Genomic DNA, 25,595 nt, shown 5'->3' on the forward strand with positions numbered 1-25,595 from the left:
GTATTTGACACAATTCTAGTAGTAACATTATAACCAGACGATTTGTTTACCATCAGTGATGCAACGTGTGATGTGTATGTGTTTCAGTGAAATAATTAAAGGTGGTCTTAACTGTGGTGTTGCCATCTGCTGAGCTGATATTGCCAAAATATTCCATTTGCCCTAACAGTGTTACATTGACAAATTCAGTGATTGTCTTGCTTTTGCAAATTTGTCATTTATACGTATAAAAACCAGCACCGTCTCATTAAGATCAAAAATACTATGTGTGGCTTCTTCAGGATAATATTAAAGAACAAAAGAATAAACCCCCCAATTTGCCTGGGATTGATTGGAAGTGGACTTTATTAGATAGACATTGTGCCCAAAAAGTTCAGAGTATGTACAAATTAGGAGAGGTGTTCTTGAATGATTAACATGGATACTTAAAGAATGGAAAAATGTGTTTTAACCAGCTGATATTTTTTAAGAATATTACTTAACAAACATCACCTATTCTCCATATACCTGAAATACTTGGACTCCACTGGACTTTATCTTGCACTGAATATTATTCCCTTTATCATGTATCTGTACACCGTGGACGGCTTGATTGTCATCGTGTATAGTTTGTTTCCGCTGACTGGTTAGCATGCAACAAAAAGCTTTTAGAAACATAGAAACATAGAAACATAGAAAATAGGTGCAGGAGTAGGCCATTCGGCCCTTCGAACCTGCACCGCCATTCAATATGATCATGGCTGATCATCCAGCTCAGTAGCCTGTACCTGCCTTCTCTCCATACCCCCTGATCCCTTTAGCAAAAAGGGCCACATCTAACTCCCTCTTAAATATAGCCAATGAACTGGCCTCAACTACCTTCTGTGGCAGAGAATTCCACAGACTCACCACTCTCTGTGTGAAGAAATGTTTTCTCATCTCGGTCCTAAAAGACTTCCCCCTTATCCTTAAGCTGTGAGCCCTGGTTCTGGACTCCCCCAACATCGGGAACAATCTTCCCGCATCTAGCCTCTCCAACCCCTTAAGAATTTTATATGTTTCTATAAGATCCCCCCTCAGTCTTCTAAATTTCACTGTGCCTCGGTACACGTGACAATGAACTAAACTAAAACTGATAGTATTATACATGGTCTGGTAATGGCAATGCACTTCAGTTTTGGACTTTTGACCCGCAACTTGTGGTAAAGTCCTAACCCATCTAAACTTCAGAAACCATCTTGATCTGTGATTTTCAACAAATACCCTGGATTTAAACAGTGTTGGTCAAACATCATGCTAAATCGCTGAATATTCTGCACATTTGCTGTGAACATTTTCCCTTGTAACTATTGGAGGATTCTGAATGGAAGAAGGTCATTTAATGAAGGACCTGGATAGAGTGGATGTGGAGAGAATGTTTCCAGTAGTGGGGGAACCTAGGACCAGAGGGAACAACCTCGGAATAAAAGGACGTATCTTTAGAAAGTAGATGAGAAGGAATTTCTTCAGTGAGAGGATGGTGAATCTGTGGAACGCTACAGACGGCTGTGGAGGCCAAGTCATTGGGCATTTTTAATGCAGAGATTGACAGAAACTTGATTAGTGAGGGTATCAAGGGTTGCAAGGAGGGCATTGAGAGGGAAAGATGGGTCATACCATGATTGAGTGGCGGAGTAAACGCGATGGGCCAAATGTCCTACTTCTGCTACTATGAGCTATGAACCTATGATTTGCCAAGTGTTACTTACGAGTTAATTCTCATCAAACTCTAAATGAAGGTTAGCAATGAAACCTAATACAACACTTTAGAAAGACAATTTGATCTCTTTCAAATTACATATTTAAAAAGTTTTAAGGATTACAAAGCAGGAAAGCAATGAAACCTCTAATGATGATAGTGCTAGCGTACAGGGTGATCGCTGGTCGCCACTGGCTCGGCCAGAGGGTCTGTTTCCCTGCTGTATCTCTAAAAGTTTAAATTCTGAAGACTCCACGTTGTGATAATTATGCAGTGTCCTTTGCCATTGGCAAGTTTGGGGTAATCTGGAGCAACGTTACCTTTCTAATAGTTGTATGAAGAATTAGAGGGTTTGACTTTACATAGAAACATAGAAAATAGGTGCAGGAGGAGGCCATTCGGCCCTTCGAGCCAGCACCGCCATTCATTGTGATCGTTGCTGATCATCCACAATCAGTAACCTGTGCCCAACTTCTCCCCATACCCCTTGATTCCACTAGCCCCCAGAGCTCTATCTAACTCTCTCTTAAATTCATCCAGTGATTTGGCCTCCACTGCTCTCTGTGGCAGAGAATTCCACAGATTCACAACTCTTTGGGTGAAAAAGTTCCTTCTCACCTCAGTTTTACATGGCCTCCCCTTTATTCTAAGACTGTGGCCCCTGGTTCTGGACTCCCCCAACATCGGGAACATTTTTTCCTGCATCTAGCTTGTCCAGTCCTTTTATAATTTTATATGTCTCTATAAGTTCCCCTCTCATCCTTCTAAACTCCAGTGAATACAAGCCTAGTCTTTTCAATCTTTCCTCATATGACAGTCCCACCATCCCAGGGATCAATCTCGTGAACCTACGCTGTACTGCCTCAATTACAAGGATGTCCTTCCTCAAATTAGGAGACCAAAACTGTACACAATAAGAAGACTTTGAAGAACAAAGAAACATAGTCCACAAATCCAGTTGCCTGCCTTGCCAATGTCACCATAGCGGGTATAAAGATTGATTTCCTGGCAATGTGACAATGTTAATTTCTAGATCCAGTTGTCCAAGAACTTGTCCAGGCATTCTCTGACATGAGTAGGAAGGAACAGCAGATCCTGGTTTAAAACGAAGATAGACACAGAAAGCTGGAGTAACTCAGCGGGTCAGACAGCATCTCTGGAGAAAAGAAATAGATGACATCTTGGGTCGAGACACTTCTTCAGACTGAGAGTCGGGGGAAAGGGAAACATTTCCCTTTCCCCTGACTCTCAGTCTAAAGAAGGGTCTCGACCCGAAACGTCACCTATTCCTTTTCGCCAGAGATGCTGTCTGACCCGCCGAGTTCCTCCAGCTTTTTGTGTCTATTCTCTAACATGACTTGTACTTGCCCAGGTAAAAAAATCATCTCTCAAGCATAGACAGGACACGTGCTTTCCTTGGTCAGACCATCGCTGGGAGAAATCATAGGTAATAATGGTATGCCACTGAACAGCTGGTGTAGGCATTCACAATTGTGAATCGCACAGTATGTGATGGAATTATTCAGTGGAATAGACTGTCAGATTAAATCAACCACCTCTGATCCGAAGTTAATTCTTTCCCCTGAAGAGACCGTTTGAGGTTTAATTTTAACCACTACCCAAGCTCATGATGAGACTGTGCTGGAAGCAATTCATGACTCAACGAGTATGTTTCATATCTGCATTACTGTTATACTGTAAATAAACCTGACAATTTGTTTGATTTCATCCAGTTATGTCTGCAGAATGATGCACTACATCCTAGTTAGCAAACCCTGACTGCGTTGACAGGTAAAAAGGAATATTGGATTACAAAGCAATTGAAAGAGGCTTGCACGGCCAAATTCCTATTGGTTTTGAATGTATGAACTCAGATGAAGACAAGTAAAAAAAGTCAGAATTTAAGTTTTGAGCAATCATAAATTATAATCAGACCATCTACATTCTGGTACCCTGATATTCTGTTCCCGATGGCAGTACCGAATTTCCAGCACCTTTGGTTCCAGAGGATTTCTGGATTATCCATTTACAAAACATCGAAACATAGCAAAATAGGTGCAGGGGTAGGCCATTCGGCCCTTCGAGCCAGCACCACCATTCAATATGATCATGGCTGATCATCTAAAATCAGTACCCAGTTCCTGCTTTTTTCCCATATCCCTTAATTCCTTTAGCCCTAAGAGCTAAATCTAACTCTCTCTTGAAAACATCCAGTGAATTGGCCTCTACTGCCTTCTGTGGCAAAGAATTCTACAGATTCACTACTCTCTGGGTGAAGAAGTTTTCCCTCATCTCAGTCCTAAATGGCCTACCCCTTATTTCTGGTTCTGGACTCGCCCAACATCGGGAACGTTTTTCCTGCATCTAGCCTGTCTAACCCTTTAAGAAATTTATATGTCTCTATAAGATCCCCTCTCATCCTTCTAAATTCCAGTGAATACAAGCCCAGTCGACCCATTCTTTCATCATATGTCAGTCCCGTCATCCAGGGAATTAACCTGGTGAACCTACGCAAAACTCCCTCGATAGCAATAATGTCCTTCCTCAAATTAGAAGACCAGAATTGCACATAATACTCCAGAACATAAGACTCCAGGTGTGGTCTCAACAGGGCCCTGTACAACTGCAGTAGGACCTCTTTGCTCCCAAATTCAAATCCTCTCGCAATGACATTAACTATCTTCATTGCCTGTTGTACCTGCATGCTTACTTTCAGTGACTGATGTACAAGCACACCCAGGTCTCGTTGCTCTTCGCCTTTTCCTAATCTGACACCATTTAGATAATAATCTGCCTTCCTGTTCTTGCCACCAAAGTGGATAACCTCATGTTTAGCCGGACGAACAGGTCACGGCCTCCGAGAGGAGTGCAACGGTAGTCGAACGGTCCGCCTAGGCCACCAAGGGACCGAGATACCGGGCCGGATTGTCAGCTGCGGAAGTTGGCTACGGCAGCGGTTTTGCCAGCTCCGACCAGGCCGGAGTTCCAAAGCCCTGGCCACAGGGGGCAAATACGACCCACCGGTCGGCCGCTGAAGCCCCGATGATGTTGAGATCCGCCTCTCCCGGCCAAGGTGCTACATTGTCGGGGGGACATCTGGGGCGGGATTTTAAGTGCACTCTCATAATTTGGTCCATATTAAAGGAGGTGTCGGACCAGTTGCCAGAGAATCGATGGTGGACCTGTAATTTGTATTGTGATTAGAAAAATGCCATCCACAAGCTCTCACAGACTTGCACCCTTTACACTACCCTCAATAGCTTAAAATCTTTCCTAAGTGTTGAAATTTTTTGTTTAATTGTGTCCGCTATCTACATTTTCTATGAGCACCAAATACAGGCTGATGGCATTCGAGTAGCCAGGGCACCTTGGTCAGATTGGACAACTTAGGTCGAAGAGTCTGTTTCCGTGCTGTATAATTTATGGCTATAGTTGACCATCAAGTTCGATGATGAATTTGTTGATGAGGCTGAGCGAGGCTGCCAAGACCATCTCTGGAGGTGTAGGCTCAGGGGCAGAGGGAAGATTCTGAGGCAGGCGCAAATGCTGACAACTTCCTTTGTTCTCTGGCTGTGGATGCTGTTGACTGCCTTGAAAGTTGATAGACCCTTTTGATCAAAGCACACTTGCCTGCCCTGTCCTGGGTACGGGACTCCAGCTCTCTTGTGGGAACGCCACTGTGTTTAAACCTACCTTTGATAAAAATCGCTTTTTCGGATGTCCCTGGTACCAGAGCTCTGGGCTGGAAACTGGTGTGGTGTAGGGGAGCTGTTCATATGGATTACACATTCTGTCCAGCACAACTGTGCCCTCAAGGTCATGTCCCTGTTTCTGATCAGGCCAGCTATGTCCGTGCCTGCACTTGTCCTGTACTGTTCTATGTTCTTCAGAAGGAGGGTCCCAGCCGAAAACATCACCCATCCTTTTTCTCCAGAGATGCTTCCTGACCCTCTGGGTTACTCCAGCACTTCAAGGATTTCAGTATAATGGTGCCTGTGCATATCTGGTCATGAGTTATTCCTTCTGTTCCTTTTTAAAAATAACTAGCTTCATTATCACCTTAACATATTTTTAGAGGAAAACTACATGCTTGTCAGGCATTTCATGGAATGCTTTATTGCGAAGGATCTTGAAGTCTTGCGTCACATTTGTGAGTTTGCATCCTTCACGTTGCCTGCTGTGTAGTTAAGTCACAGATCCTTTTGCCTTGCTGTGAAACTGAACTGAGGAAATGTCAAGCTTACTTCAAGATTCGCCCTTCATTAAAGACATTTGCAATTCCTAGTCCAGCAGCCAAGTTCCTCCCTCGCAATATCCTTCTCTGCTTCAAGCAATGCTACTTCTAATGACTTCATGTAGCACCTTGCCAATTGTGGTATCATTGCTATGATTCAGTGGTATTGTACATGTTCCACTATCTTTCCTGGTGCCAATACAATTGCCAGCTTTCTCCATTCATCTGGCTTTTTTTCCTGTGCTAAATATTTTGTAAAGATCTCAATGATTCGAATTCCTGGAATATAAAACATAGAACATCACAGCAGAAGAGCAGGCCCTTCGGCCCACAATGTCTGTGCCAAACATGATGCCAAGACCATCTCTTATCTACCTGCACGTAACACATATCTCTTCATTCCCTGCATATCTATATCCATTTTCTTCTTGAAATATGAACATTTATCTGTTTCATCACTGAACTAAAAGCTCATAGGCTTCACTCTCATTGTGAATTAGTTGGGGAATTTGGCAAAAGACATGTGGAGCTTTTCCCCCATGGTGATCAGACTCTAAACCTATCACCTATTTCTGACTCCCTTCCCAAGCCTTGAACTCTTAACTCTACCACATTTGATAATCCCATCATTAAAACGTTAGTATATTTTTTTACACTTTTTTAACATTTAATTCAGATTGCTCTGCAATCTTTGCAACATTTTGCATCCATAGTTGTATTTATTATTGTATCTATCATAATCATATACTGTTTGCTCTACGAGCTTCATGCAAACAAGAAATTTCATTGCACCCTGGTGTATATGACAATAAACTAATCTAAATCTACTCTGTTGTGAGCATTATCCAGCAGTATATCTTCACTGGGCTATTTAAAGACAAAACAATGGACACCAGCCAGGTTCCAGATAAAAGAAAAATGAGGGAGAGACCAAAAACTGAATGAAATAATCCTAATTTTGCCTAATTTGGTGTGTCATGTACTCCTAATATCCTAATATTAATATCCTGATTGCATGTTAATCTCTGAGCTGGGGATATAAGAGATTCTCATTTGGTTAAGTATTCCACTAAGGGATAAGAGAATATAATTACATTACATTGCACTTGCCTCAAAGCCTTGGGGTTAATAATGATGTTTTACTAATCCAAGATTGGTAACCAATTACTTCTCCTCTTTCTAACACATAAATCAAAATGTACTGCCTTGCAGAATGGCCTAAATAATTGTCCATAAGAGTCCCGTACCTATCAATCAAGTCAGGGTTTATATTTGTTCCATGGCGTCTAAGTCTATCATTCAGTCTTTGTTAAGGTGTTTGGAAATGAATAAAGTTTTATGTTATGTTTGAGAACTCAACCATTTTTTCTCCCGGTCTGTAATTCCATCGCTTAGTAAACCCAGAAATTCAATGCGCATAATATGCGGTCAGCCTGGCCTCTGTGTTATATCAACCTTTACTGTTGCGGAATGTTATTTTGGTGAGAGCATTGTTATCTGTTTGCAATTTAAGGCACTGTATTCATAACTCAGTGCTATTACCTTAAAGACCATCTGGCCCTCCAAATCTTCAGGTTTTGTCGTTCCTGATTGTAAATTAAATTTTTGTTTTGCATGGGAGGAGTGCATTTTGATGTGTTAAATACAGCACATCGGGTTAATGGGGGGAAAAAATCACTTTATTAGCAGAATAAGAATGCTCAGAAGTGAAAGAATAACAATGAACTAATGATCGTTCGAAAACCCAGAGGCATGGATATTTCGTGCAGAAAATGTGATCATGCCTGATTGTGGGGTTATTATGATACTGATGTGCAGAAGTAATGTTTAACACATAGTTTCTCACCTATTTTCAGCAACCTTTCGTGCTATTTCCTCACACTCAAAAAATATTTTGTATGTACCTTAATAATTTCATTTTAAAGTTGAGAGAGTTGCTAACCCAGTCTGATTGTGAATCTTTTTCATGATTGTTGTGAAAGCTGCATCTCTTTCAGCGGTGCCTGGCGAGACAGTCTGCTATAATTTATAACATTTCTCTCCTGTGCTCTCAAGTGTGCTAACAAATTTGTACAACCAGTGAACATAATGAACCGTGAATGAGTGTGCAAAAACAGTTTGTTGAATCCTTTGCCACATCAAATTTTGGTGTCTGATTTTTACCAAGATTAACTTCCCATGTAATAGTTCTTTGACCCGATTTCCATCTGGGCTTGGATTTTTTTTTAACTGAAGTTCCCTAGTAAATAAATTGACTTAAGATGGGCATCCCTGATAACTCAGTTAAAAAGACTACTACCGAGTTTTAAACGAAATCATACAGATCAGGAGGGTCCCCCATTCATTCCCCCAGCTGATCTCAGCTTTTGATCTCCAATTTGCCTCAGCACTTAGGCTACCAAAAGGAAAATTAATCTTGGGTTCATGCTTATGAACTCTAACATGCTGTAACGTGTGTGTGTGCGTGTGCAGGGACAGGATCAGACTTAACTGCAGTGCACCCCACATCTCTAGCATTTGCCATCCACGATCACACTTGGACACTTGGATGAGGTGTATGGCAGACACCTGTGGGACGGGATGTTAAGTCAGCACCTGGAAGGGGGAAAGAAAGATAAAATTAAGAGACTTTAAGATCTGAAACTGAAGAGTGGTCCACCTTATGCAGCCTGGTGACTTTAATCAGAGGTCAAACATCAAGGTTTTTGGGAGTTGGAATTCAATACGTTTTATTATCGATTCTGTGCATTCCAAATGTTTTATACATTGTCTTTATTTTTTAGTTGCAATCTATCTCTAACATGCAATTTATTCTTTTGCAACTTAAACAAACAAGATATTTGAGACAGACAGACTTTTCGACTGTGTGGAGCATCACAGCTGAGTCCAATCCTGTCCTCGACTCACCTTGACCCATTCACACTTTCCAGCAGGAGTTATTGGATAACAACCAAGCAGGAACCCTCCTTAGCTCAAGGTACTGAGGCCTATTGTAGTGTCCTTACTACCATCTCAGCTGAGACCAGAACCCTTTTTGTTTCAAATTTGAGAGAACCTTCGTTTGCAGTCTCAGAACAAATCCATTTGAAATAACAATGAATGAGCTTTTAATTTTGTCACGTCATGCATCTGAAAATGCACTGTTCCTTTTTTTTTGTAACTGAATCTAAAAGGGACCTACACATTCCTTCAAACTCTTATTTTCATGGCATGCACACTTATCTCCAACTTTCCTCTTTCCCATATCGTCCATCTGCATTGTTACCCTAATTCCAAACAAATCCCCTTTGGTACAGTTATGTCCAAACCAGAGTTTTAGCTCTGCCTGTTGTATATTGGAATCTTTCTGTCTGACCTACCTTTCTCTCCCTGCCCTATTCCTCTGAACGGGTTTCCTCAGTGAAGGCCGGATGGTGGTCCTGTCCCTGGTTATGGGTCTGACAGAACAGGATGACTTTGCAAATATCCCTGATCTACACAACAGCAACAGCCAACAAATCCAAGGCATGCAGTCAGACAAAAGGTATGAATCTGACAAAAAAGAAGAAAGACTGATCGCAGTCTAAATTGAGATGAGCAGGAGAATTAAGTGTATGTTGTAGGACACAGTGTGTTGTAGTAATAGTAAATGGGTGTGAGAGCAAGCATTGGTTCAAGTAATGTGTGTATAACATGCGAGTGCCTTAAGAATGTGGAACCATTTCTGTGTGTATGTATTTTCTAATGTGTGTCAATGTTGTAGGAGAACAAAAAAAATATATCACAACCCGTATGGTAATTCCCAAATGTGATTACTTTGGGCTTGAATGGGTATCAAATTCCTCGTATGTTCCAAAACATACTTGGCTAATAAATTACTATTATGATTATTATTATTATTATTATTATAACTTGCCATTACAAAAGGCATGAGGTAAAAGCTAATACTCAGTGCAGAATGATGAAATTGGTAGTCAAACTATGAAATACTCATTAGTCAACCAAATTTCCAATCCTGTAATTTTTTAATTCCCAATGTCTGTGAAGTTCAAATCTGCTATACTTTAAATGTTGTGGAAGCTGATGTGTGTTTTTATTTTTTAATTTAAAATGATTTTGAAATCCAGATTTTTCTTTCACTTTCTCTCTGTTCCTCTTCTGACCCATGACTTCATCACAGAATTGTGCTGGGATTACCTGTGCTGATTACTGCCATTGCTGGACTCTTTTCTTATCAGATATATTGTATCCTCACTTCTCACAACAATTTATCCCAACAGCTATCAGTATCTTTCCCATTTCCCATCTAACAGTTACAAGCATTTTCTTTTGCCATCATTGACTCCTCCTGCCTCAATTATCCGCTCACAATGATTCTCTCTTTCTTCTGCCCCATGACACCACTAATTTATATCGCTCCCTTGAGCAATATTGGTCTCTTTAGGTCTTCTCAATCAACGCCTAATAGATCCACCGCATTGATCCATCATTTTTACATTGTCCATCTGGGTAATTCCTCTTGGCTGACATCTCATTAATAACAATTCTTTCCTCATGCATGGCTTAGCAACTTGTCACAGTTCTCTAGAAAACAGTTAAACCAGGACGATGTTGTTCCATTTTTTTTAAGTAGTAACAGGATCTTATGTTCCCTTCTGAGTTATCAGTTTGGCCTCCTGCTTTTGATTTTCACTGAATAGCGGGCAAAATCTGCTGCAGAATAAATCAGTGATTTTTTTCAATGCATGCTGCTCAGTGGGGTCTTTTCAATTTATAGTGTACCTTACCTATTAACTTGACCATTTCTGTTTGCAAAGCGCACTGATAGGTATTTCTTTTCGATCCGTGTAATTCACCATCAGGTCTGAAGTATCTGCCAAGATGATAGATTGTTCGGGTTGCTGGAGGTTTTTGTATGTCCAGTTTAGTCACATGTGGAAAATACATCCAACCGTACACTCAAGCTCAGCCACATCAAAATGACAAAATGAATTCTACGATGAGTCGGAATGAATAAGAGGAAGAAAAGGAAATTGGGGTTATAAGAGAAAAGAAGCAGAGACTTGGCTCATTTGAAGTATTGAACTGATAAATAGGAATCAGCACCAATGACAACAATGAAAAAGAACAAATGTGCTGACAACAACTAGTAGTATTCATGTAATCTATTCAATATATTAACACATCCCATACCATTTGCAAGAATAATACCTAAAAAACTGAATAGCAAGCCAAATTAGCAAAACAGAGTGCTGGAGTAACTCAACAGGTCAGGCAGCAGCTACGGAGGGAAAGAACAGGCGATCTTTTGGGTCAGGACTCTTCTTCAAGAATTATTAGGATGGACTTTCTGTATGAATAAAATATGAATTTATAAGAAGTGTCTTAAGTTATCCCAGTCAACATCAGGATAATTGAAGTTGCACAGAGTGGCCTGTATATGTTCGGATTGTTGTCATAGCAAATACAGTCCGTGTATCTACGGGAATTAGGGTGGCACAGCTGGTAAGGTCACTGCCTCACAGCACCAGAGACCCGGGTTCAATCCTGACCTCAGGTGCTGTCTGTGTGGAGTTCGCTCATTCTCCCTGTGACCATATGGGTTTCCTCCGGGTGCTTTGGTTTCCTCCCACATCCCAAAGATGTGCGGGTTTGTAAGTTAATTGGCTTCTGTAATATCGCCCCTAGTGTGCAGGGAGTGAAAGCAAAAATATGTGGGTTAACATAGAATTAGTGTGAACAAGCTATTGGTGGGCAGGATGGACTCGGTGGGCCAAAGAGCCTGTATCCATGCCGTATCTCTAAATTAAACAAAAAACAATATTTTTTTACTCGGGTGAGATCAGGAAATTTACAACAAGCAAATTTTCATTGTTGAAGCAAGAATCAAAATGAAGAGAGGGGAATGTGAGGGCCATTGTGCAGCTTTCCAAACTAGTCAGGATAGAGAGATCAAAATGATTGCAAAATGAAACACAATTTGTGCAATGTGTACCATAAGCCTGTTGTTATTTTAACTGCCCAAGTGCGATGAACAATATCTTCCAACGTCACTGTGAAGAGGGAGGATCAGACGTTTTCTACGAATACCACCTATTTTCGATTGTCTTGTCTTTTAATGCCAATTTCCCATGATTTCAGCAAGCAGCACTTTGACAGAACAAGAGTCAGGGATGCTAACAGCCACTAGCTGAAACATTGCATTGCCACAAATTCTTTAAGAGACAATATTGCTTGCATGAGCCTGAGTACCTCAAGTCATTGCCAATTGTTCCTGTGTGACCCATCAATTTTTTTTCTGTTAAATAATCTCCCTTTTATCAGCAATAAAACGCTGACAATGCTCCATAAAATTGTACTGTAATTTTAATGCATATTTTACATTACAGATCACAAATAGGAAAGTTATTGCTGTTACTCTGTGAAATACCGATTCTCGTACAGAAATGAGTTAAAGACCTGTATCTAAATAGTAATCAAAGGGACCCAGCCTGTGGAAATAAAAATCATAATTACTCATTAATTGCAGAGCCATATAAATATTATACACCACTTCACAATCTTCATAAAATTATATATTTTTAATGAGATCTATAATTTTATGATTGCAAACTGCATACCTTCTGGACATCAAGCAGTGAACCAAGCTGGCTCTCATTTTTCACAGCTACCCCCACTAAAAGTAACATTAAGCATTTAAAAGAGAGTGAATAAGAAATATAAATTTTCTTTGAAGCTTCTCAATACCATCGTCAAATTTTTGATCAATCAACAACCTCCACTGAATTTCCTTGCGCAGCAAACATAAAAGTTACTTAAATCTCATTCCTAAACATTGTACATTGAAGATAGGGATATTATCATCAGGACTCACCTTTTTAAAAATACGTTGTTATCGGAAATTATGTTGTACAAATAAGGAGTATCGCCAATTCCGTTAAATTGTGCAGCCTGTCCATTCCCTCCGCAGATGCTGCCTGACTTGCTGAGTTCCTCCAGCACTTTGTGTTACACCCATTGCCCACGCTATCAGCAGCCAAAACGTAGTCGACTCAAACACATTGAAACCATCAATTCTTCAGTCTGAAGAAGGGTCTCGACCCGAAACGTCACCCATTCCTTCTCTCCCGAGATGCTGCCTGACCTGCTGAGTTACTCCAGCATTTTGTGAATAAATACCTTCGACTCAAACACATTCCCTGTCAAATGTTACAAAGAGCCCATTGCATTTTCCTATTAAATTTAAACGCTTATTTTTTAAAGATAAAATAATCCAACTCAGCCCTCTAGCATAACAACTGAATGAGGCTTGAAACATTCACCACACTTGGCCGCATCTTGTTGGTGTCATTTTGGGCTCACACAAACATTACCCATTTCCATACACCAACCCATTTTTCACCATAATTCTCCTATTGCTGCCTTTTCAAATAAGAAAAATCCTCGCTTATTTTTATATAATTAATTCGACTTGTGTTACTTTCTTCATTAATAAACAAACCCTTTAACGTTGCTTTTTGTTGCACCAAGGCATTGTTTCTTCTTTTACTCCAAACTGTTTTTTATAGTCTCAGCAGGGTTGGCATTTTAGTACCTGATTGTTCTTGCATTTTGATAAATTGCCCTGCTGTGCTTCCATTTTCCTTAATGGAATAGCACGGAAGTCATTTTAATGTGTTCTTTAAAAAATCGCCCCTGCCACTCATCTTCCCCATAACAATTTTGTTTTCTTTTTCAAAAATATCACGATAACTGCTGTGTGGGATCAGCGAGAGATATGCAAAGACTATGTCTGTTCATCCCCCTTGCTGTCAAAGATTTCCTTTATTTATTCTCCATTAATATTTATAATGTGAAAATGCTTCAGTAAGCATCTCCCAAAGTAAATACAACCCCCTGCCAGCAGAGTTATTGTGGTACCCACCCTGTTGAGTGCATATAATTGTAGTATGGCAAGCATGTACTGTAAATACAAATCCAATTTATAAAAGAAATTCAAATGAAACCAATATAGGAATCAAATCATGCTCACACAATCTGGTCCATCCATCAATTATTTAGTGGGTAGACATGTTAAAAATGGTGTATGTTGAAGCTAATATTTGACTATACCGTAGAAACAAGGAACTGCAGATGCTGGTTTGCAAAGCAAGACACAAAGTGTTGGAATAATTCAGCAGGTCAGGCAGCATCACTGGGGAACATGGATAGGTGACGTTTCGGGCCGGGAGACTTTTATAACTATACTATTTGTTTTCTGTAACTTTTTACTTCATGTTCCCTTCAATCCACAGCCTATTGCATCTTTCCATTATATTTGATTTGATTTTTTTTTTTTAATAATCCAACTCCAGCCAACTCAGCCCAAGTTTCTGAATGAGCCTTGAAACATTCATGACTTGGCCACAACTTGCTGGTGTCATTCTGTGCTCCCTCGAACATTAGCTATTTCCATACAGTGACCCATCATTTCCTTGCATCTTGACGCCTTGACTCAATTTCCTTTGCTTTACCAACCTTCGAAAAGTGTGTTCAGTATTTCGGGGGGGGGGGGGGTGGGGTGGGGGACTTTCTCTGGTGTCCGCAAAGGTCCTTCACATGCTGAGCTGAAGGCAATTATTAATCATTTATGTTGCATGACGTACCTACATCGTAACTGCCAGCATACAAGTAATAATTTCAGCTAAATTCATAGTCTTGGGTAATAAAAATAACGAGAGTATTGCACTTTTGCAAAACCTATGGAGCCAAACAAACTTCATTCCATTTCACTCCATTTACCCCCAAGGTATCAAGATTTGTGCACTCACACTCCGGCCAATTCTTTTTCTAATTTTGCTCCTGTTCCTCTCATTCCCTACAGACATCAAGATCAATGACCCTGGATCAATATTGTCCCTATTGCTTTCATGCACACTGGAAACGGTCCACAGCTCCGCTTGTCTCTTATCAAGGTTTACACTTGTAGTACATTTTGCATGATAGACTCTCCTCCATGTTTCTAGTCTTGAACATTATATTATCTTTGACTTATAAATGCACGGAATTATTAAGTACCAGGAGTGTTTCATTGTTAATGGGCCTGCAAAGCTGCAGCAAGAGCAGAACAATGAAATAATCACGCTGCAGCTTTGCAGGCCCATTAACACAATAACGCACAATATATATATACAATAATCAATATTGCTGGAAACAAAGTCCTAAAATTCAAGACATTTGAATTTGACAGATTCAGCATGGAAACAGGCCCCTCAGTCCGCTGACTGCACCGACCATTGATCACCCGTTCACCTTAATTCTATGTTATTCCACTTTCTCATCCACTTCCTACACACTAGGAGCAATTTACAGAAGCCAATTAACCTACAAACCCACACTTCTTTCGGATGTGGGAGGAAACCAGAGCACCCAGAGAAAACCCACACTCGCAGGGAGAACGAGCAAACTCCACACACACAGCGCACGAGGTCAGGATTGAACCCGAGTCTCTGGCTCTGTGAGGCAGAGGCTCTACCAGCTGCGCCACTCTGCTGTCACCGTACACATTTGTTCACATAATTACACAGAAAGATCTTGAAAAGGCCTGCGATCAAATTCTAGGGTTTAGACACTAGTTTGCCTCTGCAAATACTGTAAGGTTGCAGGTATTCAAAACACTTAGGGTAAATATTTTCTCTGTGATGAATTGGGAACAAGGGGACATGATTTTTAAACTTTTAAACTGGATCATTATGGAAACCAAATCAGGAAATACAATTTTACCCTACAACATTGATAATCAATATCAGAATCATTTTAATCTGACCCTTTCCCCTAAAATATAATTTTAACCCTAATGTAGATAGTTTATTGCAAGTTGAGAGTATTAAGGAACTTGAAATAACGATATGTCAGCCATATCACACCTTCTTTTCTTATCTCTGGCCTTTGTTCCAAACATCTCCCTATCATTAAAAAAAACTTGTCCATGTTAATCTCAGCCTGCCATATTTTGTCCTGCCTCTCCCCTTTTCCAGCTTTCCTCTCCCCCTACAATTCTTTTTCTCCAGAGATGCTGCCTGACCTGCTGAGTTACTCCAGCTTTTTGTGTCTATCTTCGGTTTAAACCAGCATCAACAGCCTATCCATGTTCACCAGAGATGCTGCTTGAGCAGAGTTACTCCAGCACTTTGTGTCATTTTGTGTTAAGCAGCATCTGCAGATCCTTGTTTCCACAAGTCAACAGTTGTTTGAATATGAAATAGGTTTAAGAGTCTCTGTGGAAGTGTACCAGGTGTATGGACAGAGATACCTCTCACACAGAGCATGTCATCTGCCCTTCCTCCTTTGATGTTCATTCCAAGTGATATTCAGAACGGAGGATTACTGACAGGTTTATCATTACGAACTCCAAAGACGTACAGGTATGTACGTTAATTTGACTGGGTAAAATGTAAAAATTGTCCCTAGTGTGTGTAGGATAGTGTTAATGTGCGGGGATCGCTGGGCGGTGCGGACTTGGTGGGCCGAAAAGGCCTGTTTCCGCGCTGTATCTGAAATATGAAAAATAAAATATGAAAATAAATATGAACTGAAATGCTTTGAAATATCTATTCCTTGTTTGAGAACGAATCAAAACTAAACCATTCTTGAACAAGAAAGGGAATGAGATCAGGATCTGAATCTTCTGGAAGGAAAATGCTTTTTCATTTGTGGAATATGTTCAAGTGTCTGAATTGCCGACTCCAATAATTAATCCTCCTTTCCTCATGGTTTAACTTCTGAAACACATTGTGGTATACCCAGTGTCTATTTTGAATTTCTCCCCAACCTGATGTGCATCTAATTCTTCCACTATCTAGTCCCTCTTAACCCCACATCCACCCCTCCATTCCCTTTCCACCTATACCCTTTCCTTTGGCTTTATACTTCACTCCTCTCCTTATCTGACACGCGTTTGACTCATTTTCCCCTCTAATCTTTGTCACTTCACCCATCTGTCAATCATCCCCCCTCACCTATATCCACCTATCACTTGTTTGATATTGTCCCACCCCCACCTCTTTTTCAGCTTTCGTCCCCCTACTATTATCAGTCTGAAGGATGGTTCCAACCCAAAACATCACCTAGCCGTGTTCTCCGGGGATGCTGCCTGACCCGCTGAGTTACTCCAGCACTTTGTGTTTCGTCCAGTTTGAATTGTCCTGTTTTGGTGGACAGGCTATGTGCAGACTAAATCACCAGGTAGATGTGTGTCATTATTTTACCTGAATGAGAACAGATTGGCTATTGGTGCAAGCAGTTCTGTACCACAGAGGATTACATCTCATCAGTAATATTGTCAGCAACAGACTGAAGAAGGGTCCTGATCTGAAACATTACCTATCCATGATCTCCAGTGTTGCTGCCTGACCCGCTGAATTACTCCAGCACTTTATGTCCAACAATGGTTTTAGCTGTGTATATGCACTCTGCCATATCTGAATGTCAGATATATGGATCAAATTGGCCGATTCCAAAATCTGTGATGGTAGTGACTTGGAAAAGAGCATGGAATGAATCATCTTTACAGTGCTCCTGGCTGAAAATTGTAACAAACATTGCAACCTTGTCTTTTGAATCACAAGGACACTGCTGTCTTTGAAATTGGTGAGATCCATTGTCGCCTCTTCTTGCTGGTTGCTTAATTATCCACCATCTGTGGAATTCTCTGCCTCAGAAGGCAGTGGAGGCCATTTCTCTGAATGCATTCAAGAGAGAGCTAGATAAAGCTCTTAAGGATAGCGGAGTCAGGGGGTATGGGGAGAAGGCAGGAACGGGGTACTGATTGAGAATGATCAGCCATGATCACATTAAATGGTGGTGCTGGCTCGAAGGGCCGAATGGCCTACTCCTGCACCTATTGTCTATTGCCTATTGTCATTGAAGTCCCGATGTGGCGACCTGTTGTTTTGTCGATGACATTACTTGGCGCTATCTATTGCATTATGATGAAGCTATTTTCCATGCACGGCACCCTGGATTATTTGCAGCCAGACTTGGTGCTTCTCCTGACATGCTCTTCCACAACTCGTACTGAACCCGAGTAGATGTTGTTGGAGAATACTTTCGGCCTGCAATCTTAAAGCAAGAGAGCAGGGAAGTCAACCCTTCATGCCTCTGTTAGCTCCTCAGAAGATCATTCCAGTTAGTGCCAGATCGTGGTATTTCCATATTGGTATGATTTATTTTCTTCCCTCCTTCTGGTACTTCTTTTGAAAGTTGCTGTTGAATCAGCTTCCACCACTTTAAAACATTGTGTAATAACTTGCTAAGTCTTTGATCTTACTTGCCGCTGAGATGCTTAGCCATGTATTGCTGACAGAAGTGCTATGCAATTTTGTTGTGGTTAATGGTCCACAGCTGGTTGTGGATGCTGGATATATTCTTAATCCCAGCTACTTGGCACAGCAGCTCCATTGTAGGTCATCAAATGCATCAAACTCGAGGAAAAATCATTGTTTACGCAAGGTTGTGAGTTAGTCAAATGCTGGCTTACACAGATCTTTTGTGTAAACCACTATCAGCAGTTCTTTGGTGGCTGTCATCAGGCAACTGAACAATCCCATCAACAACTTGAGAGCGGTCCTGAACTACTAACTACCCTCGTTAGAGACCCTCGGATTATCTTTAATCTGACTTTACTGGATTTTTTTTTGCACTCAATGTTATTCCCTTTATCCTGTATCAGTACACTGTGGACGGCTCGATTGTAATCAAGGATAGTCTATCCACTGACTGGTTAGCACGCAACAAAAAGCTTTTCACTATACCTCGGTACACGTGACAATAAACAAAACAATACTACATTTTGACCGCTCCACTGTGAAATCTCTTCAAGGTATGCCTACTTTGAAGTTATTTTTCTCTCTCCAACAGTCTGAAGAGTCCCGAACCGAAACGTCACCTATCCATGTTAGTCCCTCCCACATGTGCCCTACATGACAAATGGATGTACACCAGGTGCTTGGACACTGATACCTCACACGGCAATAACTGTTCTAAAGAGATTAGCAGCATCCATACTCTATATTCTCAGCTAAAACATGCTTTGGTCATTTTTGTTTTCAGAATAATAATACAGTTGGCAATAGACATTCCTTCCTTGCAGAACCTTGGCATTATGATTAAATTTTCTCCTCGTGCAGCTGAGGACTGCAAATATGTCTTGCTTCACCCGAACTCATCTCTGATGATTTTCTATTTTAAAAATAAGATTTATTACGTTATTTCTTGCTCTGCCTGGATTTTTCCAAGGACCTCAAATCTCTAGGGCACCCGACTCAAATTCATCTATATTTCCTTTTCATTCTGTAATCTTCTGATATCCATGTTAACTTTCTACTAGCCATTGGATCGCCTGACTTTTTAAAAAGCATTTTGTAAATGATTTTGTAAAATTGGGGTGTCTGGTTACAGAAGGTAGTGAGGATCGTGTCCATATGCATTGTCTGATGTAGGAATGCATTACATCTGTGCTCTTTCCCCAATTAATTTATTTTTTCTCCATGATAATGCAAGAATAAACTCCACGGACACCAAAGGACCTATTTCTGCGCTGCATCTCTAAACTAAACTATACTAAAACCTCTGCTTCTCTGGTCAAATCGAGAGGGCATAGCTTTAAGATGAGAGGGACAAAGCTTAAAGAAGATGTGTGAGGAAAGGTTTTTACACAGAGGGTGCTAGGTGCCTGGAACACGGCCTGGGTTGGTGGTGGACACAGATACGATAAGAGGTTTTTGGATAGGCACATGGATATGCAGGAGATGGACGGATGTGTTTCATGTACAGGCAGAGGGAATTAGTGTATCATGGCACCATGTTCAGCACACCCATTTCAGGCCAAAAGGCCTGTTTCTGTGCTGTTCTGTGATCAACCAGGCCTGACAAATGAAGAAGAGAAGATGTAAAAACAAGGAACTGCAGTTGCTAGTTAACACACAACAGGACACAAGGTGCTGGAGCAACTCAGTGGGTCAGGCAGCATATCTGGAGAACATAGATAGGTGATGTTTTGGGACGAGTCTGTAAATGGGTCCCGACCCAAAATGTCACTTATTTATGTTCTCCAGAGATGCTGCCTGACCCGCTGAGTTACTCCAGCACTTTATGTTCTTTTGATGAAGAGAGGAACACATCATTTGAAGGTTCAACTAGCCATTGCTTCACAGACCAGTGTTGGGTTTCTCATTTGGCCTCATTATGAAATTTTGCTTCTGGCAAACTTACAAATAATAAGAGCAGTAATGGACGGTGGACTACGTATGTGAGTGGTCAACTCAAGAACCGCACTTCCTGAACATTTATTTTTGGAATGCTTTTGAACGTTTGAGGTTGTAAGAATGCACAGTACAAATATACATTTTTCTTCTCACTAATTTTGCAAGACTGAGAAGAAAACCCGAGAGAGACCCAATACCAAGTTTTCATTGTGACTACAAAGAGTAACGTAAAATATATCAGATCAGCTTTCCCCTGTGCTGTAGGTTCTCTGTATGTACAAAATATCCACGCATCCTTTATGTAGGACATGCTGGTTACTTCCCTGGAACATCTCAATTCCTTGCACTGCTTTGGAGTTTAAGACACCTTTAAGAAAGAGAATCACGTGTTTTATTGTCGTATGTACCGACAATGGACGAATGAAATTCCGAACAAGCCCATACCAGCGGTACACAGACAAATAAATATAACAATCCTAAACATTAAATAAACTACTAAACATAATACTAGTACGAATAAAACAAAGTTTGTAGTACAACCAAGGACACAGTCCACAGTCCGGCATGGTTGCGGAGATTAGTATGGAGTAGTGTTCAAGAACCAAGAACCATCATTAAATGTACAGTGCGCTCCATAATGTTTGGGACAAAGACCCATCATTTCTTTATTTGCCTCTGTACTCCATAATTTGAGATTTGTAATAGAAAAATCACATGTGGTTAAAGTGCACATTGTCAGATTTTAATAAAGGCCATTTTTATACATTTTGGTTCCACCATGTAGAAATTACAGCAGTGTTTATACATGGTCCCCCCATTTCAGGGCACCATAATGTTTGGGACTCAGCAATGTCACATAAATGAAAGTTGTCATGTTTAGTATTTTGTTGCATATCCTTTGCATGCAATGACTGCTTGAAGTCTGCGATTCATGGACATCACCAGTTGCTGGGTGTCTTCTCTGGTGATGCTCTGCCAGGCCTGTGTTGCAGCCATCTTTAGCTTATGCTTGTTTTGGGGGCTAGTCCCCTTCAGTTTTCTCTTCAGCAAATAAAAGGCATGCTCACAGGTTCAGATCGGATGATTGACTTGGACACTCAAGGATTGACCAATTTTTAGCTTTGAAAAACTCCTTTCTTGCTTTAGCAGTATGTTTGGGATCATTGTCATGCTGTAGAATGAACCACTGGCCAATGAGTTTTGAGTCATTTGTTTGAACTTGAGAGGATGTGTCTATACACCTCAGAATTCATTATGCTGCTACCATCAGCAGTTGTATCATCAATGAAGATAAGTGAGCCAGTACCTTCAGCAGCCATATATGCCCAGGCCATAACACCCCCACCACCGTGTTTCACAGATGAGTTGGTATGCTTTGGATCTTGGGCAGTTCCTTCTCTCCTCCATACTTTGCTCTTGCCATCACTCTGATATAAATTAATCTTCGTCTCATCTGTCCACAAGACCTTTTTCCAGAACTGTGGTTGCTCTTTTAAGTACTTCTTGGCAAACTGTAACCTAGCCATCCTATTTTTGCGGCTAACCGGTGGTTTGCATCTTGCAGTGTAACCTCTGTATTTCTGTTCGTGAAGTCTTCTGCAAACAGTGGTCATTGACAAATCCACACCTGACTCCTGAAGAGTGTTTCTGATCTGTCGGACAGATGTTTGAGGATTTTTGTTTGGGGATTCTTCTATCAGCTGTGGAGGTCTTCCTTGGCCTGCCAGTCCCTTTGCAATTAGTAAACTCACCGGTGCTCTCTTTCTTGTCAATGATGTTCCAAACAGTTGATTTTGGTAAGTCAAAGGTTTGGCTGATGTCTCTAACAGTTTTATTCTTGTTTCACAGTCTCATAATGGCTTCTTTGACTTTCGTTGGCACAACTTTGGTCCTAATGTTGATAAACAGCAATAAAAGTTTCCAAAGGTGATGGAAAGACTGGAGGAAAGACTAGGTGCTGAGAACTCTCTTATACCTGCATTAAGGAGGTGCTGGGAGCTCTCTAATACCTGTATTAAGGAGGCAATTAAACACACCTGAGCAATTACAAACGCCATAAGTGTCACAAACATTATGGTGCCCTGAAATGGGGGGATTATGTATAAACACAGCTGTAATTTCTACATTGTGAAACCAAAATGTATAAAAATACCCTTTAATAAAATCTGACAATGTGCACTTTAACCACATGTGATTTTTTTTCTATTACAAATCTCAAATTGTGGAGTACAGAGGCAAATAAATAAATGATGGGTCTTTGTCCCAAACATTATGGAGGGCACTGTAAGTACTATTGCAACATTTCAAACAGGTACATGGAAAGGATAGGTTTAGAGGGATATGGGCTGATCACAGAGGGGTGGGACTAATGTGGATAGGACATGTTAGTCTGCGTAGGGAAGTTGAGCCGATGGGCCTGTTTCCATGCTCTATGAGTCTGAATTGCATTAGTCAATACCCATCTTGAAATGATACCAATGGATCTTGGAGTTCTCTCAACAAATTGAAAGTATAGCTTTCAGAGCCCATCAAAACCAAAGAAAGCAAAACAGCCAATACATGCAAATAAAATGCAATTGCCCAGGTTTTGTGGACCAGACCACTGGGGTTCCTTAACCAAGGATTAGATATCCCTGCCTGGTGCCATACATTTTCATAGAAGTCAGGGAGAGTACAATTTGCGGTATGGTAGAGTTGCACTTCACAGATATACAGTCCCACTGCTTCTTTCCTTTATGGCAGACTCCCACAAAATCCATGAATCTTGGTGCATGGAATTTACAAAATAGCACGTACATAGAATGGAGTAGGTGTCAAACATTTTATGGTTTAAGGCATCTTAACATCTTGTGCTATTGCCTTGTAATATTTTTAACCATTTATATATTTCTTGAATTGTGTCCCAAGTATTTGAGCTATAAATACATATTGTTTTGTATATATTTCATATCAGAATTTTAACTAATATTATGTAAGAGTTTTTGCTTCAGAGTATAATGCAAGAGTAATTGTGTGTGCCTTTGTTAGAACCAAATACACTGATGATGCAGACATTTAGTGACTCTTAGGAGGTATTGTCTCTTTCCGTGTTGATGATACAGTTGTAAATGCAGCCCGTTCTTCACTTACACTGCAATTTGATTGTCAAATATTCAGGGAGCATAGGCAGGAGAGCAAGGATTTAACTCCAATATAATTTGGGCTGCTCTGATATAAGAATACTGATTATAAATTGAGACTGATTTTACTGCTGATTCTATCTACACTTAGAGATTAACAAGAAATGATTTTTTTTCCCTCTCTCATTATGAGGTGACACTGCACAGTGGCTTTATGATGAAGCTTAAATGATACAATCTGCAAATACTACATGAAATTTGCTCTTGACCATCCTCACTGTTTGCTCCCTACAGATTTCTGTGGTGATTTAAAAATGAGTTAAGGGACAAAGTATCCTCTGATTAAAAATTTCTGCTCTGCTAATTATATAGCTTGCAAGCATTTATTTATTATTGAATGATTTCTTTCTTATAGGCTGAGTGATGCTATTAGAATTTTAAATCCTTTGAATAGCTACAAAAATGCAGAGGTAATGTGTATTCTGTCTCCAACCTGTATCTAAATGCAACATTTCCTCCAGGTGTCCTAGGTCAAGGATTATGGTATCTGTTCATCCCTTAAGCTGTCTGTAAACCTATATGTTTAATTGTTTTTCAAATCCTGCAAGCAAAATCTTTCTCTCAATCCTGCCTTTTTCCTTTATTTGTAGCTTCCTCTTCCAGCTGTCCATGTTAATTGTGGTTAAACGTCAGCTGTTCCAGTACTTGCTGCTCCACCTGTCTGTGACTTCTCACTGTCTGAAACTCTGCAATGTTGTTTCTCGCTCCAGCCTGTTTCTATTTTTGTACCTTTCTTCCACCCACTCTACCTCCCCCCAACACTGTTTTTTTTTAAAACACTCTGCTTTGCTTATTCAGACCCAGATACTTCATCACCGTAACAGAAGCTGTATGGACCAACATTAAATCCCTTTTACAACACTAGCCGTGAATATTTGCAAATGATTTGATGCTAACGCCTCCATTCAGTTGCTCTTTAGCTTGACTCTCTTGCCTTGTTTTTCCACTCTTCATTGTGTCTCATCATCATCCTCTCAATCATCAAACGTTGATGAATCCTAATACCGACTAACTTCTGCCTGCCTCCTGTGTTCCCTGCTCTTGCTGCATAACAGAAGCCTGTATGTGTACCTGTGTGTGTGTGTGTGTGTGTGTGTGTGTGTGTGTGTGTGTGTGGTGTGTGTGTGCGCGTACCTATGTGTGTCTGTCTGTGTTAATGCCAGAACTTGAGAACCATTATGCTGACAAAGGATGTCTTAAATCCTCCGAAGCACGTAGCATGATAGCAACATAAAGGTTCCTAGTAGAACTGCTTCTGAAATATTGGCTGCTTTCTCTCGGAAGGGAATCTGCTAGGAATTTAGCCAAAACAGTAGAAGGTCGAGAACATTAAAAGGTCTGAAAACGACATTTCATTGAGCAATTATGACATAAATTATCTTTTTAATTCAAGAAATGTTTTAAAAATATTAAATATAATTTCAAAGAACCCGTCAATCAACTTGCATTAACCTGCAGAACCAGTTCAGAGTTATTAAAAAGGCACAAAGTGCTGGAGTAACTCAGCGGCTCAGGCAGCATCTCTGGCGACCATGGATAAGTGATGTTTCAGGTCGGGACCCTTCATCAGATTTCTTAAGAATTCAGAATTATTTATTCTGTTGAAGCATCACAAAACCCTTCATGTGATCTCACTGAAGTTTTATACTGGTATTGAGGATGTATTCAACACAGCGTGACGTGTGTGAGAAATGAACCCAATCATGTTATTTTGTGATCATTTCTGGGCCTCTTAAAATCCTGTGGGAAATTTGACCCCAGACTTTCTGCAACGGCTTTTGTTACCAAAAATAATATAGTTCCACCATTAAACTCCTGTCAATTGCGTGAACAAGAGAGGAATTCAAATATTAATATCCAGTATGATTTTCAAACTCAATGGCCTAATGAAAATCAGCTGTTCTTGTTTATTGACAGTTCAACTAGCTTTGAGCAACCTTGTCGCTGAAACACTCCTTTTTAAAGAACCAAAATTCCACATGCACAAACCGTCAGGGTGGTCAGCGGGCTCCTTGCTCATACTTGTTATGGAGCTGTGGATAATTCACACAGAGTCCGGAGTTCACCTTGAGAACAAACTCTTTTTTATTAGACGTTGGCCAACTTAGGGGACTTCTATCCTTGGGCAGATGTTCCCCCATCCAAAGGTGACATTATTTATGTACTATTTTTATCTACTTTCCCCAACCCCGTTACCTCTATCCCATTTGAACTGTGAGAACATAGGATGAGGTAAGTTATTT

The 25,595-nt window shown here is 40.5% G+C and overlaps 1 protein-coding gene across 5 annotated transcripts in view; it reads left to right on the forward strand.

The window, feature by feature from the left end:
* The window catches only part of LOC144602371 (synaptotagmin-7-like), a 391,187-nt gene that overhangs the window by 310,596 nt on the left and 54,996 nt on the right, over positions 1–25,595 (forward strand). For 3 of the 5 annotated variants that reach the window (XM_078415424.1, XM_078415423.1, XM_078415426.1), the window contains one exon: positions 9,352–9,474. The exons of the other annotated variants lie outside the window; for them this stretch is intronic. In XM_078415424.1, the coding sequence (XP_078271550.1) occupies positions 9,352–9,474 (123 nt within the window). The remainder of the gene's footprint in view (positions 1–9,351; positions 9,475–25,595) is intronic. 5 annotated transcript variants of the gene reach the window in all.

The sequence above is a fragment of the Rhinoraja longicauda genome, chromosome 18 (assembly GCF_053455715.1).
Source record: "Rhinoraja longicauda isolate Sanriku21f chromosome 18, sRhiLon1.1, whole genome shotgun sequence".
Lineage (NCBI taxonomy): Eukaryota > Metazoa > Chordata > Chondrichthyes > Rajiformes > Arhynchobatidae > Rhinoraja > Rhinoraja longicauda.